This window comes from Onychomys torridus, chromosome 4, assembly GCF_903995425.1.
Source record: "Onychomys torridus chromosome 4, mOncTor1.1, whole genome shotgun sequence".
Classification (NCBI taxonomy): Eukaryota; Metazoa; Chordata; class Mammalia; order Rodentia; family Cricetidae; genus Onychomys; species Onychomys torridus.
In genome coordinates this window covers 5,626,066-5,646,658 of record NC_050446.1, presented here as the reverse complement: position 1 = coordinate 5,646,658, position 20,593 = coordinate 5,626,066, and the positions used below count along the sequence as shown (strand labels likewise).

At 49.6% G+C, this 20,593-nt stretch overlaps 1 protein-coding gene across 8 annotated transcripts in view; it reads right to left on the bottom strand.

The window, feature by feature from the left end:
- Ralgps1 (Ral GEF with PH domain and SH3 binding motif 1) overlaps positions 1–20,593 on the bottom strand; it is a 297,117-nt gene that overhangs the window by 153,978 nt on the left and 122,546 nt on the right. For all 8 annotated transcript variants that reach the window (XM_036186564.1, XM_036186562.1, XM_036186565.1 and 5 more), the window contains exon 5: positions 2,893–2,976. In XM_036186564.1, the coding sequence (XP_036042457.1) occupies positions 2,893–2,976 (84 nt within the window). The remainder of the gene's footprint in view (positions 1–2,892; positions 2,977–20,593) is intronic.

Sequence of the window (20,593 nt, the reverse complement as noted above, 5' to 3'; positions counted from 1 at the left end):
CATTTCCTCTGGGTTGAGTACAACTTCTCATTTAATCTTCAAAACCCACTTGAGATGATGCATGAGTGCAGAGGCCAGAAGCCAGTCCATTATCCTATAGCTAACAAGCTGTAGCTAAGGCTCAAACTCAGCATCCCTGCACACACTTTGGGGCAGCACCAAGTCCCCAAGTCAAATGCAAATTCATATATGTGTACTTTCTGGAAGTGGGTTCAGCTGTGACATTGTCAGGTCCTCATAGTAACACAGAAGACCAGGATGAACTAACTCCATGGGGTAGAGACATAATAGAGGTTGGGTGAGCACGGCTGAGTTCTACCATCCTGTTACTCTGTAAGCAAACCCTGAGGCACTCAGATCCCATGGAGAAGCAGGCAAACTGAGCAGGACACTTGCACTGGGTCCCAAATCCTCCAGCAACATCCTTCTAGCCTTCTGATCTTCACATTTTTTTCTTGCAACCCTCTGAAACATCTGCAGCCCACTACTTCCAGACATCACTTCCTGTTACCCTTATGATAGCTCTGTAAGGTGGGTGCTGTTGCTATTCTTAGGTACTGATGAGGAACTGAGGCTCAGAGAAGTCAGTGGGCTGCTAGCTCTGATCTAGAGTCTGATAATCTGATAAGGTGGCTCAAGTCCACTTATAAATGGACCAGTGAGCTCATCCCAAAGACAGCAGTCATAAGCAGTAGGCCAAGGCTGGCCTCTGGCCAGTTTTCAAGCCAGAGCTCCCAAGCTGTGTCCAGAAGCTGCTGGCTCTCCATGGGCCTGCATTTCCTGAAACATTCTGCTTGAGAAAACATGGCTTGACTTCTGGATCCCTGCAGCACTTGGTCTGGGATGGACATAATACATCTGTTTGCCACACGGGCTGTACCAACTTTGCCAAGCTGACCTGGCACCCCTGTATGAAGCAGATTACAGAGTCCCCAGAGATCCATCCCCTGTGAGTTCCACGACTGCCTAGATGTGGGACTGGGTTGGCTTCCAGTCAAAGAGTTTTGCTAAGGAAACTATGAATCCTCTGACAGTGTGTACACATCTGGCTTTTCTTTTCTTCTTTTTTATTTTGTTTTGATTTGAGACAGGGTTTCTCTGTGTAGCAGTCCTGGCTCTCCTAGAACTCCCTATGTAGACCAGGCTGGCCTCAAATTCACAGAGATCCTCCTGCCTCTGCCTCCCGAGTGCTGGGATTAAAGATGTGTGCCATTACACTGGGCTTCTTTTCCTTTTTCAGATTAAGCTCAGTTTGAAAGGAAAAAATTTCAATACAGAAAGAAAAGAAATCACTGCTCTATTCTGCTGTGAAGCCCCCTAACGCAGGAGCAGCTATGCTGGTTTTGGCTCCTGTCACACCTCATCAAACAAACCCAGCAGCCCAGCCTCCATCTTCAGACTACAAGCCAGTGACTATCTGAGGCTCCTGCCATCCATGGATGGATGCAGAAGCTTCAGAAGGCTGAAGAGGTTGAGCAACAGTGATGTACAGGGCCAGGCAATTCTGAGAGGGAAGGCCCAGCTGAAACCGACCCCAAGGAAATGTAGGCCCAACACCCGGGAGTCGGTCACATAATAATGCAACCTTTAAGTCACTGTGCTCAGTAGAAACGAGAAAAACAAGAGAAAGAAACACCGAGAAGAATCCTGTGTGGAGGTCTGGCTTGTGCAAAGGGAGCCTTAGGGAGTTTACTACCAAAGCACAAGCTCTGGAGGTTCTGGTGGGGAATCAGAAGCACTGGTTCCTTCAGTTGGTCCATTTGCTCCTGGGGACCCAAATCTTCCACTGCAGGAGGTAGCTCTTCATACCTGGATATAGCAAGCTTTCTTGTTGGACTTTATCTGGACTGCTAGCCCACAAATAATGACTTACTGTTAATAATGAAAGCTTGGCCTCAGCTTAAGGCTTTTCCCCAGCTAGCTCTTATAACTTAGGCTAACCCATTTATATTAATCTATATTCTACCATGTGGAGTTACCTCTCTTCCATCCTGTACCTTCTGTTTCCTCTTCATGTCTGGCTGGTGACCTTACCTTTCTTCTTCCCAGAGTTCTCTCTCTGCCTGGAAGTCCTGCCTACACTCTCCTGCCTACCTATTGGCCATTCAGCTCTTTATTAAACCAAGCACAGTGACACATCTTCACATGATGTAAACAAATATTCTGCAACACCCTGAGCTAGCTGGACCAAGTCAGCTTACAGAGTGTGGGGCCAGGTGGGTCAGGATACACGGAAGTGCTACGCTCGAGAAGAGTCTCCTAACCACCCACTCACTGTTGCATATGTGTCTACTGAGGGTCCTTCACACACGAGTCTAACATTGACAAGTTAGGAGAGACAGGAAGACAATGGATAGGACAAACAAGTCTTTGCAGAGACCTCAGGACACACAGAACAAAAGCAGCTGAGCTGCGGAGCACATGGAGAAAACAAAAGGAACAATGAGGGGATCATGATGGGGAGAGCCCAGACAGGCTGGTGCCCTGCAGAGGTGACCCCCAGGCTAAGAGCTGACTTAGAGGTGAGCAGGAAACAAGAGTCCTGGGCCAAGAGCACAGGACATGGGACAGGGGCCTCCTGGGACAGAGCTATGGCAGAGAGGGCAGACCAGGGCTGGCACCTGGAGAAGGAAGGAGGCGAGAAGGGAAAGCAGAGGCCCGATTCCCCACCCCGACCTCCCAGAACCAGAGCTTCTGTACAGTGGCATCAGCACAGGAAAGGTATGTTCTCACTCACTACGATGTGACCAGACTATGATGACCCCAGAATGGATGGTAGTGGGCAGTCAGCAAAGAGTACTGGGACCTAGGGCCAGGAGGCTCACACTGAACTGAGGGCTTCAGGCACAGTAGCTGCTATGAGGACAGACACACTGGAGGGACGCTGCTTACCTGGTTGAACCTCCGGGTAAAGGCCACAACGTTAGGGGCAAGGCTGTGTTTCTCCTTCTTACTCCATCCGCAGCTGGCCAATTCCTGGGAAGCACAGAATTGGTATCAACAGGAATTCAGTCAGGATGCAAAATACACAGGCATCTGGCTGTAAGGTGACCATGGAGATGGGCAGGGCTGAAGCTTAGCTATGCCTAAACTCACTAGATGGAGCAGGAGGGCTGGGTCTGGGGTGAGGATACATAGAGGCAGGCTCAGGAGAGGCAGAGACATGGAATACTCTCCCCTACAACTCTGCCCCCTTTGCCCAAGGTTTCTGTGTCAAGATAGTGACTGCTGTCACTGTGCCAGCTTCTCTGGGACCAAGAGGCCTTCTTATAGTGCAGATTGTCTAAGGGGGGCGTTAGTGTTCAAACCAGCAGAACTCACCCTGTCCTGGATATGGCTCTAGGGATCTAGGCGAGCTTAAAATTAAAATCTAGCTGAGGAATCTCAGAGTTTGTTGGTCACATGACATCCGCCATTCTTAGAATCAGGCAAAGTCCCAGGCCAAGCCCTCAACAACCAGAAATGTTTCTGGGATTCCTTCCTGAAGCTGACCCCTTCTATCTTTTATTAACCCAAGGAGACAGGAGAGAAAAGTCCCACTAGTGCAGGAGCATGTATCTACTTTCCCAGCAGGCTTAGCAGTGTGATTTGTCACCAAGGGTAGCTCCTGTATGGATAACAGGAGCAACTGTGTGCAGTCTGTAGGGACAGGCAAGTACAGGGTAGAGTCCAGCAACCCGGGACTCTACTTGGTATGGGCTGTGGACAGGCCCCTCTTTTAATACTGCGCCTGACAGCCCAAGACCTCACACCTGCACGTGCTGTACATACCCTCTGCAATGATGCACCTAGCAAACTGTTAGCAAGCTAGAGTGCCCGCCTTTACTGAGCTGCAAGCACTCCCCTCTTCGAACAACGGAGTAAGTTTCTCCTGCCATTCAATGACATTAGACAGACAGATTCTGTTAAATCACACTTCAATTATATCCAGGTATGAGGCTGGGGGCCCAATCCAGTTTGAACTAGTTTAAGTACCTGAACAATAAGGCAAACTGTGTCCTCTAAGTGAACTTTTGGGGAGGATCCCTTGTTTACCATCCCATGCCTGTGCATAATTAGGCAGGCATATGACTAAAATCAGATGCATCATGGGAAAGGACACGTACAGTGAATGAAAGTTTACATAATGCAAACTCGCCAATCAAAACAGAGAACCACCCATGCTACAGCCCTTAGCAACCAAACTCCTCTTGAACCCCATAAAAGGAAGTCCCAAATAAGTCGGGGATCTTGAGCAACCTACTCACGTGGCCACTGTCACTATTGACAGGTGTTTCTTCCTGTAGTGAACATTTGCTCCAAATAAAGTTTTCCTGCCGCTGTTGTAACTGTGTGAGCCTTTATTTCAATTCCTTGATTAAGAAGCCAAAGCCCTAGGAACCACCAGGGACAAGTTGGAGGCTATGAAGAAGACCAAGGCAAGGCCACCATGAAATGATGTTGGGTGCTCTGTGTTGGGTGCCCTGATAGAGAAGGGAGGAAGGGACGTTCTCTACCTAGACTTCTAAGACCCTCTGATTCCTACCGGGCCTCTGCCTTATTAGCAACTTTAAAAAAATATATGCACCTGGAACATTTTAAAGCTCTTCAGTGAGAATCAGCTGACAACCAGCTGGAACAAACATGTAGCAAGGAGTTGGGGGGTTGGAAAAGTGGAAACAGACAAAGGAAAAACTTGCTGGCTGGACAGTTCTGTCTGAAGCAAGCAATCATCAGGGCATCTCAGGATCCAGTGATGAGTCTCAGCCAACCACACATGGGAAGCCAGCCATAACCAAACTGTGGCCTGCTTGGCTGAAAGATGAACTGCCTGGACATTGGGACACTTGAAAACCAGGAGCTAAGACACACCTCTTCCTGGTTGCTCCCATCTGTGAGCAGCCACTGCCACCCCTATGAGGGCGGTGAGCCAGGACCTGGTCAAGTCCATTTCAACTTGACCATTTTCCATCCCAAGTCTGAAGACAATGCTATCAACTAACAAACACTAGCATTTGACAGATACCACTGGAGTAGATGCACAGGTGGCACCCACACAGGCAGCCTATGCACAGGCCCTTCTTGCAGTTTTTCTCATAAAAACCATGACCACATCCCATTTTAACAAGTGTTCATGCTGTGACTCCACTTCTCAAAATCACACCTGAATGACTCTCTCGGTGCTGTAAGGGTCACCTATTTGCTGACTGCACCTTGCCTGAAGTATGTACCTGGATTCATTTCCAGCACATAGTTCATCTGCCTCAAAGGAATTTACTCCCAACTGTGCACACACACCATTAAGCATATATTATATTATTGTCCTTGTTAACAGTTTGTCAAGACAAAGGCCTCTCTCTCCTGGGACCCCCAATGTCAATGCTGAGAAACTGTGTGTTATAATCAAATATAAAACCAGTGCATTTAAACCATGTTTAGGAATTAGACTGCTTAGTGTTCAGTCTCTGACTCATGGTGTTTCCTTCCATATTTTTTCCTGCATTCAAAAATAAATAGCAGTAGCAGTAGCAGTAGGTGTGTGCATACGTGTGCTTGGGAAGGATGTATGTGCATATGCACGTGCATGTGTGTGTTTAATTCAGACTACACGTTCTTATTTTTGTACCATGACAACCTGGGAAGACACCTGGAGGGTCAGTGGTATAGATCCACAGTTAGAACCAGCCCCGATCCTGGCTGTCCACACCCCAGTGGCATGGTGTCTCTCTTTGTAGAACTTCTAGTCTCACAGGACATAGGAACATGGGATGCCTAGACCATGTGGGCACTTGACACAGATGTCTTCTCCTAGTGGTGGGGGGCACTGTAGTGGGTAGCTGTTCCAGCTTTGACCTGGAAGTACTACCCCTAGTGAGGCTTCTGGTAACTGCCATGCCTACTTATGACTTGCCCCTGGGGTGGGGCTGAGATGGGAGCCCTTAAGCCCCAAGATCTGGACCTGCAGGTGCTCTTGGTTCCTAATGATCCTGGACGCTGGATGTTAGACCGAACAGAGTTCTCCAGAGAACACCGCTGGACTGCATCTTGCCTCTCCTGGATCCTATAACCAACCCCTTTACTGGCTATAAGTTACCCCAAAATAAACATCCTTTTTAACTACGTGGAGTTGCCTTAATAAATCTCCCCAATAGGGTACACACTGCAGTGAGTATGGCAGGAGCTGTGCTCAGCACCAGCTCCAACACCAAGTGCCTCCTTCCGTCTCCCCTCACTGCTGTCTTGAAATGGTTTTCTATATCTCTTTTCACCAAAAGTTATACAGGCAAGAGTCAAGGCAGGTACTTCACACAAAGTGAATTTATTCACTTTGAACATCTCTGAGACTTTCATTTAAACACTGCTGGGCTCTTTGGGTTTTGTTTTGTTTTTGTTTTTGGGTGGGGGGAGTTGGCAGTTCTCTAGGGAGCCTTGTGCAATAGGAGACTAGGTACCTTTTAAAATAAAACCTCAGCAGTGTGCAACACTGTCTGAGAGGTGCTTTGACAGCCTGGGTCGACCAAAGGCCTCAAGCAGAAAGGCTGCACTCTGAACCCAGCCCTGCCACCCTGAAACCAGGGATCTAGGCATCAGTTCCATCCCTGAGGGGTGGCACACTGGGCATGTGCCTGGCCCACAGCAGGCATTGGAGTGTCTTTTGAGGGAATGAAGTCTGAGAGCTCCTTGGCACTGGAACTTCCCCACCTCAGTACAGAAAGATTATCAAGCTGTCAGGCGGAATCAGACTGCTGTATCTGCACTAAAACATTCTCTGGGCCAACCTCCTTGGCACTCTTCCCCTTCCGTGTTTGACCTTACAGGATTACAAGAGATTCCATCTGTGTGAAGTGCAGTTGGAAAATGTGAAGGAACAAAACAAAACTCTCCCAGTCACCGAGGACTAAAAAGGTTCTTGCTATAGAACCAAGCTGACTGGGATGGAGTCAACACTGACCAGAGGAGACAAGGCTGGCTCTAAGCAGGAAGGGGCTTTGGGCTGAGGCTGGGAAGGACTGGCAGCTCTACATCCTGGATGTGCCAGGGTTGCACATGGCCTTCCCAACACCCTAGACCTACAGACCATCTAGGTTGGCCAGCTTTGACCCTGGGCTGAGGTCAAGAGGGCATGAGAGGAGATGAAGAGCAGAGTTCTGGGTCGTGACCTCCGTCATGCAGAGCCGAGTCCACCAGAAAACAGAAGGTGTGAGGAGAACATTTGTGCCCCTTGAAGTGCTCCTGCTTCCTTGGCCTCCCTCCTGGAGGCCACATAACCTGGCCCCATCCCACCATCCCAGAGGTCTCGCCAGTATCTCCAACCTCCTCCTCTCTAGCTTCCTTCCTGCTGCATGCTGGTGTGCATTAAGCCTCCCTCACTAATAGTATCAGATGCCTGGCCTCAGGCCCTACCTCTCTCCTTCAACCCCCTTCCTTCTCCGCTACAGTGGAATATCATGAACTATCTTCCCTCCCCTTCCTGCCTTCCCCATGCCCTGCTCTCCTGCCACTGGTCTGTCCTCTAGCAATGTCAACTCCTGACTGGGACATCGTGGCCCGACACTGCCCTCTGAACCTCTCCTCGTGGCCATGTCTTTGCCTGACTGCCCTTGTCCTCAGTCCTATCTTCCAGGGACTCCTCTCTGATGCAGGCCCCCAGCCCCACGCCGCGGATCTGTCCATGCTTGCCTTCTACACCCTGCTGCTTGGTGGGGTGGATCACACACATGCCAATGGCTTCAGCTAGTAGCTTTGTGGCACTCGTGTTCCTGTCCTGAGCTCAACCAAGGGTCCAAGTTCCTTGTTGGCCTCAGCTCCCACAGGACACCTCGGTTTCTGCAGGCCCAGACCCAAAAGGGTGTGTCTACACAGCTGCCATAAATAAAAATCTCAGTAACACAGGATTCATTTAGACACTCTCTCTGACCATCAAAGGCAAATGTTTATTACTAGCACTGTCTATGGAAAGACCTCTAATTGGCACAAAATCAGCTTCCTTTTAACAGCCTTACCTATGTGTATTCTTAGGCGACAGTGAGTGTTAACACGGTCTTACTCATCTGACATAGCACCTCGGAGCCCCACAGTCTGAAGGGGAGCCCCACCAGCTCTGAACCCCACAGTCAGAAGGGGAGCCCCATCTGCTCTGAACCCCACAGTCCGAAGGGGAGCCCCACCAGCTCTGAACCCCACAGTCAGAAGAGGAGCCCCACCAGCTCTGAACCCCCACAGTCAGAAGAGGAACCCCACCAGCTCTGAACCCCACAGTCAGAAGGGGAGCCCCATCTGCTCTGAGCCCCACAGTCAGAAGGGGAGCCCCATCTGCTCTGAGCCCCACAGTCAGAAGGGGAGCCCCATCTGCTCTGAGCCCCACAGTCAGAAGGGGAGCCCCATCTGCTCTGAACCCCACAGTCAGAAGGGGAGCCCCACCAGCTCTGAACCCCACAGTCAGAAGAGGAGCCCCACCAGCTCTGAACCCCACAGTCAGAAGGGGAGCCCCATCTGCTCTGAGCCCCACAGTCAGAAGGGGAGCCCCACCAGCTCTGAACCCCACAGTCAGAAGGGGAGCCCCACCAGCTCTGAACCCCACAGTCAGAAGGGGAACCCCACCAGCTCTGAACCCCACAGTCAGAAGAGGAGCCCCATCTGCTCTGAGCCCCACAGTCAGAAGGGGAGCCCCACCAGCTCTGTGTTGAGGACTCTGGATGTCAGATACCATGACATGCCCTAAGAAAGGCCCTGACTTGTGCATGGAGCATGAGGAAATTTCTGAAAGAGGAGTCCTGGGCAAGAGTGACATCCTCCCTGAAGGTATCTCAGCCTCCAGACCATAGGAAGCTAGTACCAACATGTGGCCCTCCACATGTGAGCTTAATTCCAACTGCAGTCTTCTCCAAATTGCGTTCCCTCAGTATGTCTACATGGAAAACACATCACCTCAAGGAAGAGCCACTGGCTCAGACCTCCAGGACCACCATGGGGCTGGCACCAGTCTCTGGCACTGTGCCACCTCTGTGCACCACTGCCAGCTTTCTCCTGCCTCCCTCCAACCCCTCCTGGCAGGAGAAAACAAAGACAACGGAAACAAGGGGAAACTGCCAGGTTTACTCATGGAGACTCTTCCGAGGAGCTAGCAGACAAAGGCACAGTGACAGGAAGCCACTGTAGCAGTGGGAGCAAGGGCAGCCTAGACTGGGATGGGGTCTGACTGGGGAAGGGAATGCATCAGAGCCTGCCGCTGCTGGAGAGTAAAAACAGGTTCAGGAGACAGGCAAGTAATGGAGGCGCTAGTGGGCCTTGCCACCCACAGGAAGTCACCTTAGAAGGCGTGTACAAATGAGGGGTCCTAGGGTAGAAGCAGGAACGTCAACACTCCCAGGAGCCCCTCCCACTGGGGCCTGGTGGAGAGTTGGCTTTGGTCTCATAAGTGAGTACTGAAGCACACACATCACAGGAAGTCCAGAGAGCAGAAAGAACGGTTAAGAAACAATGGCCAGGTGACCTCATGACACCTTCAGTCTGTGGCCCAGGACAAGTCACTGATTCTCCAGGCCTGTCTTCAGTCATCTGAAAACAGCCCTGAATCTATGGCTACAGTTCCCGGAACACGCCTGACCTCATCTGAAAAGCAGCACTGAGGGCAGCGCCTACCCACCAGCCATAAAGACTGGACAAGCTGGCATTTGTATGTGCTGGGAACAAAGGCTAGCACTTTCACCCTGTTGCCTAAATTAGTAAAACAACATTCACAAGAAAGGAACAGTGGGCAGGTAGAAACAGGGCCAAGAGCCTAGGTCAAGAGAGCCTGGAGTCTAAGGGGTTCCAGGACTTCCAATGCCTAAAAGGAGGGTCAGTTAGCACGGGCTCCAAGATTTCCTAAGCACGTACTGCATGCCAGCAACTATGCTACGTGCCTCCCTCATGCCATCTCTCTGCACCTGGCATCTGCTCTAGCTCTTCGAGTGTGCCATCATCCTCACACAACCTCCACCACTGCTCCGGCCTCCAGTCTCTGAAGAGAAAGACAAGTAACAAGCTGACCTGTCCAGGCAGCAGACAGGCAGGGCACCAAGACTCTTACCTAAGTCAGGGCAGGGTTACTGACCTCCACAGAGGCCCAGCAGGTGCGTGGCAATCAGGCTGTCACTCCCTACTGTACAGGACAGCCACTTTATGGCTATGCTGTGCCCTAGGACTTTACTTTATAAAACATGTTTTCTCCTTTTGAGTTCAAGTGCCAAGGCAGTATGACCTCACAACCAGTTTTCACAAGAAATAAACTACTATCTACACAGCACCAATCACAGGCAAAAAATTATTTATATAAAATATTACCACCTGCCAATGGATCAAATTAAATCAAGAATACATAGACATACCAAAATCATAAAAAAACAGACCTGTGAACTTATCAAGCATACCAGACCAAGAAATGGTGCAAACCCCCTGTCCTGGATTATATAAAAGGACATCTAACACTGGGTGTTAACGGTTCATCTTTCCTGGAACTTACTGGCTTAGACTCTCCTTGACTACACACTTCTGGGGAATGTCTATAGGGTTGTTTCTAGAGATTTAACTGATAAGGAAGCCCACACTGAATGTGGGCAGGACACTATCCCGTGGGCTGAAGTCCCAGACTGAATAGAAGGAAAAGGAAGAAAGCCAGCTTCCTGGTTGGTTGATGACAATGGCCAGGCACTACCATGCCTTCCCGCCACAATGGATGGCACTCTTCTGAAGTGTCATCCAGAATAAACCTGTCCTCCCATGTCACAGTGGCACCCCATTACCACCACCAGACCATCAGGTGCCTGCATCACACAATCAACTCCCAACTCTGTCCCCAGGGCTTCCACCTGACATGACACCCCTGCCTGGGGTGCCTCACTTAGTGCAGACCCAGCCTTGTACCTCCAACTCTGAAACTAGGTTATGCCATCTCTTACCTAACCAGCTGTAGTGACCCCTCGTATCTGTGGCTGCTCCCACTTCTGCCTTTCTGAAGGCCTCTTTGAGGCTTATGTGGTACCCACGTCTGTGTCTGGCTGGCTCTGTCTCTCTCTGAATTAAGACTGGCATAGAAGAACCAGTACCTGCCATTGGCCAAGCCTGCCAAGTCAATCAGTAGTTTTAGTGAATTGAAGACAATGAAGTTGATGTTACCTGTGATTTTCTTGTTGCTCAAGAACACATGCTCACCTTTTCTAACAAAATATACTCTTGACAAGATGCCAGTCAAGAAAACAGGTAGGTGACAGGACACAACTTACTATGGCAGTGCCTAGGTAAGGGTTTCTAAGGGCCTTAGTAGGCTGATATCAGAGCTGACTCAGGGATCTAACAAGCCAGAAAGGGGTACATGGCCTTTGGCTTCAAAGGTTAACTATAAAAGATAAAAGGGATTGTGGTCATGAGCTAACAGCTTTCCCAGGAGTATAGACTCAGGGCCAACAGTAGGGTTGACTATGTGCCATGGCCTGTGGGCTCAGGCAGGTACATCAGCATGTCACATGGTGACGTGGATCTAGTATGTCTCCACATGGTAGACAAGGCTCAGAGAGATGCCATCTACCTAAGGTTACAGCTAGTAGGAAGTGGAACTGGTACTCACCAGGTCCCTTTCAAAGAGCCCTGTCTACTGAGAGGACACATCTAGAGTCACACACTCTCCTCAGCTGTAGCAGATGCTAATGGCTCTGAATATAACAGGAGCAGTTTTGTACATGTGTCACTGTGCACACAAGTAAGACCTGCTCCTGTCACATTCAGTGAGACCAGCTGTAGTCAAGGGTGAGAGGGCAAGGGGCTTAGTCTGTGACTGAAATTGTGTTTCTGCCCATCACCTGTCCTCATGACAACCCCCCAAAGCCCCAAACCACTGACAGATACTGCTCTATTGAATCCTGGCAACACATGTGAGTGGTACATTGCTGCTGTAATGCCTAACACAACAGAGGAGGAAAAGCCTAGAAGAAAAATACACACTCAAGCTGGTCAAGAGAATGGGGATGTCAGGGCTTCACCGCCAATGAGTGACTTCACGGTAGCTCTGGAAATCAGTGTGGTTTCTAACTGGAAGCAGAGCCCCTAGTAGGCTATGCCAGGAAAGGCTGTAGGGGGAGAGAGGGCAGAAAGTCCGCTGCCAGGAGTTGGGACGTGGGAGGCTGGGCTCAGAGAGGTTCTTGGTTACAATGCCAGGAGCAATAAGAAGAGGCTGAAAAGTCAGGCAGATGACAGGAGCTCAGACAGCATACCCATCAGGGGAAATGAGGTAGAGATGTTCAGGTATCCCTCTAGCACCCCAGAATAAATCTCAACCCACCTGTCTTCCTGTAGGGTGGGCACAGTTCAGTGTCCTGCCCTGGCCACCCAGGAGGGAAAGAGCAAACATAAGTACATGCTACCAGACACAGAGTGAAACCAGAACAAGGAAGCATAAGATAGGTAAAAACCCTAGACACAGAGCAGGAGGAAGGTCCAAAATGAGAACACAAGGGACTAAAAGATCACAGGATTTTTATTTGGTAAGTTGATTTAAAAGGACATATGCAATATACAAAGAATTGTTACAATTCAATAATAAGAAAACCATTCTATTTTCTATTAAAAAAATAGGCTTTTTTTTTTTTTTTTTTAGCGCCTTTGCCTAAGAGGATATGTGGAGAGCAGGTAATACACAAACTGATGACAGGCTTCTTATTTACAAGAGGCATGAGGTAAGCTTGTGTTTCAACCCATGCAGCCATTTGAGAAGGCAGGCGGGCTTCGAACCCCGTGGTAGGTGTCTCCCACATACCGGTAATGTGTGCACCTTCAGAGTATCTTCCCTCTCCACTTCCCTAGTCCACCAGCTAGTGAAGAGAGAAACTATCCTAGTCTATCCATGACCCAAGGCCATGAGGCCACAAGAGGAAACACAGTCAGCAGTGCATACACCGGCCGCCTTAGGTCAAGGAACCAGCACACAGCAGTATCACTTGACCTCAGTCATGAAGACATTCTGAAAAGATAAAAGGACAGGTTAAGGTCAGGCCGCTGGCTGCCAGGGACACAGGCAAGCTGTGAAGGCACACAGGGAACGAGGGCAGACAAGCACTCCCCCCCCCCCCCATGGCTACATGGCAGCTAACATGGCAACTTTCGTCTCTCAAACTGCATGAGAAGACCTCACTAAGCATAACTAAGAAGAGTCTAAGCGCAGGACACCACAAACATGTCCCACAATGGAGCTGTGCAAAGGGTTAAAGAGTAGTTAGCTCAACCTGGAGCAGGATGGCGGGCTGCCAGAGAGGGGAAGACAAGAGCAATTAAAATACAACATGGATGAAATTAAAACAGAAAGAAGACTTGATGAAGACAAATGATGGAAGAAAAGAGGTGATTATAATCTCCAGGCTTTATAAAACCAAGGACTTCCTACTGGTATCTATTAAAATATGACACATACCATTTAGTATCCACACCGTTTTTAAACATAGTGTATTTTAATATTTGTACCCTTATGTAGAGCAATTAGTAGTCAGAAAGAAGAGACCTGGGAGAGACCTGGGGGGCCTAAGGCTGTGAAACAAGCAAACACAGTGCAGGCCCATCGCTCACTGGGCACTGACTAACAGGTGCCAGTCACAGTGACCATTGCGCTGCTCGATGGTTGCCATTTTTCAGGTCCACCTAAGGCAGACACGATGTTCTGAGCAGGAAGTTCAAGGCTTGAGCAATGGAAAGACGACAGGAACGAGAGATAACAGAGAATACACAAAGTGGATGGAACAGGAAATCCAGGTCGCAGTAAGCCAAAACTCCAACATAACCAGGAAAGAAACCAGTTTAAAGAGATCATGGTTTTTCTTCTACAGTTTGTGAAAAAATGGTGCATGGCATATCACCTTTAAAATTAAGTTTACTCCAAAATATGCATCTCTTTCATAAAGTCATAGCCACTTATCACCCGTCACCGGCTACAAATGACCAGCAGTCCCCACAGGAGCCCTCCACACTCTCCACAAAGAAATCTGAAGACCACCACCAGCTGGAAACATTGTGTCTACGGAGAGAGCTGAGGCTCAAACAGGTGCACAGAGCTCTTGTGTGGTGAGCCACTTACTAGTGGTTCAGAAAAACCTTTGGGAGTGTGGGACTGCCCAGAACTGCCCTTTCTGGGAACAAATCTAGCTGCTATGAGGTATGAAAGTTCTGGGACCAAGGGAAAAGGAAGCAAGAGAAGAGACAGGGAGGGAGGGAGGGAGGGAGGGAGGGGAGGAAGGGGTTGGACACCCAAGTAGCTGACACTGCTGGAGAGGTCCGGCCTTGAGAATCTTGGATGTCTGCTGAGGGCTGGGGAAAGAGGGATTCTGATTGCCAGAACTCAAGACAACAAAGAACAACAACTGTCTTTGTTTCTAGGTTGATGTCCATCCTAAAGGATGTTTTCTAGATGCAAGTCTTTCGCACGTGTTCTCTCTCTCTCTCTCTCTCTCTCTCTCTCTCTCTCTCTCTCTCTCTCTCAGCTCTTTTAGGAGGAGAAGGAGGGAGAGGGGAAGGAGAAGGAAGGATAGGGAAGAAAGACAAAGAGAAGATGAAGGAACAGTAGTGATGGGCAGATGGAAGACATGTCTATTCTGGCTCATTCTAGAATGAGGGTGGGTTGAGGAAATAGAGCAAAGGAAACATCACATGCACTCATGTCCATGGGGCTCAAGTCCACAGGAGGGAAGAGGGAAGAAATCTGTAGTAAGTAGGAAAAAGAAGTGTTTGGGGAAACTACTGGCCGGGATGAAGGAGGGGCATATCTGGAGAGAACGTCTCCAGGGGCCTGCCCGATAAACTGGCCTAGCACAGAGATTGGAAGGAATGAGGGCCATTCCCGGCAACTGTGCAGCAGAAGGGGGTCCAGGCAGCAAGAAGGGCACACATGAAGGCCAAGTGAGGAGAACCTCAGCATGGCTGAGAATATCAAGAGCCCGTGTAGCTGAAGAGGAAGATGTCTGAGAAAATGACAGGAGTGAAGAGGGAGAGAGCAGCAGGCCAGGCAAGCACGGCATCATCTACTGAGGGGGCCTCACCTGAGTGTTGGGGGTCTACACCCTGATAACAGGAGCAAGAAGAGGTGGGTGGGCCAGGCACATAGGCCACTTCTGCTGTGCCCACATCTGGCTGGAGACAGCAAAGGGTACACTCAAAGGCAACACTTCAGTCATTTGAAACAAATACCTGCTGGAAGCTGAGGTGAAGAAAGGAAGGAGGCATTGCCCAGGAGAAGGTGGCATGTCGGCTTCAGGATGTTTACCAGGCATCTCCCACAGGTGGGAGGGCAGTCAGTGGGAACAGAGTTGAGTGTATGCATGGGGGTGGTTGCTGAGTGAGCAGGAGCACTCTGCCTTCCTTTCAGTTCTGTTCTTCCTACAGAATAACAACTCATTTACAGCCACTACTGTTTCAGCAGATCCTTAACTACTGTCTGCTTGGAAAACATGCACTAGGTTTAGGGTCACGATGATGCAGATTTCCCAAAACATTCCCTCTGCAGCTCTTATCCAGCACAGCTCTGTACAAATTAGATCCAGCTGTCTGTGCCCGTAGCAGCCAATGACAGCCCTGCAGTCTCCAGTCCATGTGACAGAGGAGGGGCGCCAATTAACAAAATATAGCACCGCAACCGGCAGGCCAGCCCCACAAGCTAACAAGCTAACAGGAGGCCCATGGGGCTACATGTCCATTTCCACCCTGCCACTGGGGACAAGATGGACACAGCATCTCTCAAATATTCTCTTTAAAAAAAAAAAAAACAATAACAATAACACAACATTTTCTTGATTAGATACCCAGTAGGCAGGTGTTCATTATAAAACCCTGAACTACCCAAAGCACCCCACAAAGAACAATGACGTCACCATCAGTCTTGCCTTGCCTCACATTTGTGATGGCCAGAACAGTGTGCAATGAGCGCTCACTCTTTTTACACACTTTTTATCCATTGCCCTCACAAGAAGCCTATGGAACAGGCTCCATGGCTGTTCCATTTCACAGATGAAGAGCTGGAACTTGAGCTGAGGAAGTTGAGAAACCTGCTCACATCTCCGTCTGTAGTTAGTGTGAAGCCTCATCTTCCATCTCGGGTGTCTGCACAGGATACCTGCTGTTGCTCCAGCTCACACTGCATCTGTGCTTTCTGTCAGCTTCTGTCCTTAAGGCATTACAAACATGACCTTCTCACATCTGCCCTCTGTTCTTTCTCAGATTCCTGATACCCACATGTTTCAGGAGTTGTCTTGGTACAGGAGATCAGACCATATCTATCCCACTCCTTCTAAGGTCCCAATGAAGACCAAGATTCAGTTCCACTGAAGTTATCCTTGAAGCACCAGTTTATTGGACTTTGTTACAGGGCACAGGTGAGAGGTGACCGACAGGACTGTGGGTGCCCCTAACATAACCATACTGGGAAGACTTCATGTTGCACAGTGATGGCTTTCCCACAGCCACATGGAGGGGGCTCCCTCTCCCTAATCTTCCCCAGCCCTCCAAGAGACCATGAGGCCAAGTATAAATTAGGACAGAATTTGGTGAAAGTGCCTGGATGTGCAGGTGAGGGGCTAATGACCTAGGGCAGTGATTCTCAACCTGTGGGTCTAGACCCCTTTGGCAACCCTCTATCTCCCAAAATAATTACATTATGATTTGTAATAAAATTACAGTTATAAAGTAGCAGCAAAATAATTCTATGGTTGGGGGTCATACAGCATGAAGAACTATACTGAGGATGTAGCATTAGGAAGGTTGAGAAGCACTGCCCTAGAGGAAATGCCAACAGTCAACAGGCCCAGCTGCATTGATCTTGTGCAAATCAGACCATCTGGTCTCATGAAGATGGTGCTGCTCTGGTCAGAGGGTGGTACTGCGAACAACACACAACCGACATTTGTTTTCTTAAGTGTACACAGGTGTTTCGTCTGCACGTATATCTGTGTGCTCCATGCATGCCTGATGTCCAGAGAAACCAGAAAAGGGCATCGAATCTCCTGGAACTGGAGTTACAGACAGTTGTGGGCTGCCATGAGGATACTCAGACTCAAACCCAGGTCCGTCCTCTGGAAGAGCAGCCAGTGCCCTTACCCACTGAGCCTTCTTTCCTTGTCTTTCCTCTGAGCATTAAGAGAAAATGTTAGCTTGTCTCCTGATCTGTTGCTCTGGGTTTTTGGCAATATCTAATACATGTCTCACTGTTCCAGTGGAATTTTAACCCAGTCAGCATGCTTCTCTGCACAAACTAGTGTTTCCTTGATCATCACATGCTGCAGGAAATGCTTAACATAAGGGAGAATACAAAACGAATTCTCTGGAAGCACGTGCTTCTGAGGAGGACACAGGCTCTTCATGTGCCTTCTGTGTTGGGTCACAAGAGACTTTGCTAGTTGATAAGCATGCTAAATTACATAAGAAAGGGGGAGAGTTAACCCAGTGGTTCCAGGGTCATGTGCATACTCTAAACCTTTTATACAACACATAATTTATGCTAACTGACCTACTCCAGTACAGAAAGTGATGGGCAGACTCTCCAAGCCCAACAAGCCTGTCTCAGAAATCTAGTCCTTTGAAATTGAAGGGGAAAAGGGAGCTGACAGGACGGCTCAGGGGTAAACGGCACTTGCTGCCAAGCCTGATGACCTGAGTTTGGTGTCTCGAATTTTACATGGCAGAAGGAGGAAACTGACTCCCACATTTGTCCTCTGACCTCCACACATGTGCTGTGTTCTGTGCCCCCACAACAGACACATGGTTTAAAGAAGAAGAGAACTTAGATGCTTAGTGGACTCTATCTCAGGCTAACAGAGTCACTTCATAATACAGAAAAGGCATGAGGTAACAGGCACCTTTGCAGAGCCCAGCCCTCACCCCTGCTCCCCACCCCACCCCACTCTCACCCATCACAGCAGCTTCTTTCCACCCATGGCCGTACAAGAGCACTTTTAAAGGTTGTGCTGCGATCAGGAGCTCCAGGGCCTTTGGCACGCACCATGTGGGCAGAAATGACCCAGATGAGAGCATTCAGGAAGGCGGCAGGAGGAACTCATGGCTGGAAGGAGGAGGCTGGAGACAGAGCATCAGGGCACACTCGGGGTTCAGAAGCACACAGAGGGAGACAGAAGCAAGGAGAACAGGAAGAAGAAAAAGGAAGGCAGGATAAAAGAGGGAGAAGTAGACTTCACTATTGCATTTTGTAGGTAAGAGAGCTGATTTTCACAGAGAACAATTTAATATATGCAAATTAATCGAGGTAGGCCGCATTTACTGGAGGAAGTCTGCTGGGAAGACTGAGGTTTGCAGATGGTCACCAGGCAGGGGACCAGGGTATGAGTAGACTTCACTCGGAAGGAAAAGCGGCACAGGGACTTGAGGCTGACCATCCCCAAGCCCTGCAGCAGTCGGCTGGCAGCTGCAGAATGCACCACAAGGCTAGTCTGTGTTGCTCAAACTAAGTTTCATTGATCACCTCACACTAAAAGAATCCTCTCCCACCCCAGGAACGTGCTTTGGGATCACAGCTTGCAGTCCCAAACAGAAGAGAATCTCTGGAAATCATGCCCGGCATTGGGTGAGGTCCAGCAATGGCGGCTGCACAGCACAACACCCTGGAGGGCGTGCACTGTTCTGACGCTTGTTCTGTCTGAGGATAACCATGGAAGGCCCCGCCTGTGTAGACCATCAGGAATGGCTCTTTCAGGAAAGCTGTTTCCTCCCTGAAAGCAAGAGGGAAACCCAGCCTTCCAGATGTTTGCTCTACACAGAAACACTTACTCAAAAGTCTACGGAAGCCTTTCAGATGCTGGAGCCATTGGCCTGCCGTGGTGTGAAACCACTGTTTACATGGCAGGCAATGAGACCATGGCTTCATTCCCAACCACAGGCCCAGCCTGCTATTCCTATTCTCAGTACCCCTCTGATCAGTAGCATGAAACCAGCCTGCACAACTTGGGGACAGAGCTTCTTGCTTTCACTGAGGAAAACAGACACCATCTGAACACACTACTCAGAGCACATTCTAAGTGTGATAAGCAGTTACAGTGGGGCTGGGGAACAAGCAGGATGGGCTTGTCAGCCAGCACACAGGCCTGAGGGGAAACCTAAGAGCCTGGGAGGAAGGACAGCAGGAGAAGCACAGAGTGGTGGGTGAGCAGGAGGGTCACAAAAGGCCAGGAAAGGAAGACAACCATCCCATGTGGCCTGCACATGCATCTCAGACACCTGGGACTGAGCTAAAGCCTCTGAGTAAACTACTAGAAAGTTGGAAAAAGCTGTGGGCAAAGGGGCATTAGGGAAGGAGGAGCAGATGTGGGTACAGAAATATTCTCTAGAAATTAAATGTCAAACCCCAAGGGAGGGCAGGGGACAACCAAACCAGGAAGACACACTGACGGACAACAGGCTGGGAAGACACAGTGGAAGGAAGGGGCAGATCAGGGAACAGATAAGAGACAGGTAAGCGCCAGTGACAGGCAGGTGTCCTGTTGCCAGCATGACCTGGGATGTCACACACCAGGAATGGGTGTGCCACAGAAGAGGAAGCAAAGTGTCATGGGCTTGCTCTGGGGCTTGCTGAGAGGCAGAGCTAGACACCTATCCAGCTGGAAGGAAGCTCAGCTCCCCAGGATCCAGCAGCTTCTTTGCTGTGCCAACTAGAGGCACCCAGCCCTCCACAATGTTCCTTCCCACACACCAGGCTGCTTTCAAACAATGCCCTTCATCCGCCACTGCACCTCACAGGTAACTTTCTCCTCCCTTGCCTACCTGTGTTCCAGCTGCTCCCTTTACCTGTTTTTTCACATTACAACTGTTCTCTAGGCCACAAACGGGACTCCTCAAGAACTCTCTGCCAATTGCCCCAGCTAGGAGTACTGGCTCCCCCTCCTAGGTGGCCCTTGGCTTATCTTCTTCAACATGGCCTCTGTGGTCACATAGGTAAACTTCTTACCATTCCCCTTAGACCAGTGACTCCTTGATCATCCCTAGACCCCTTAGAACACCAGACAGGCAGTCTGACGAGTGGTCTGCCTGTCCACATGTGCAAAGCAAACACATGCTAAGCATGTAACTCACCACCCCACACAGGCCCCAGGAATGCCTAATCCATCCATAGGAAGGTAGTAATTATACTCCAATCTCTAACTCCACTCCAAGACCCCAGACATCTGGCCCTTCCTCCAGATGCCACTCAGACTTCAAGACTGCTAAAGGCCTGACCTCAGCACATCCAATGCCAAGACTGGTCAGCCTCTCTGTCTACTCCTACATCAGAGACAGCTGGCCTGGGCCCCACGGCCCCACAGCCATGTTGGGATCATGGTGACAGTCACAGCCTGGGCCCTGAGTGTCGTGGGTCTGAGAGCTGGGAAGAGAAACAGCTATGCTCTGAGCAGGGGACGGGCTGGTACAATGCTGTGCAGTGGAGAAGTGGAGGAGAACTCCAAGAGTCTGTCTGCAATGTAGAGGACCACCACCCATCTAGGAGGAGGATCTGGGAAGTCAGCCTTTCCACTAAGGAAAGCTGATCTCAGTCATAGCACCGATGTTCATTAGCGAAGCAGTCTCCAGCCATGAACTGAAGCTTTGCTTTAAACCGCGC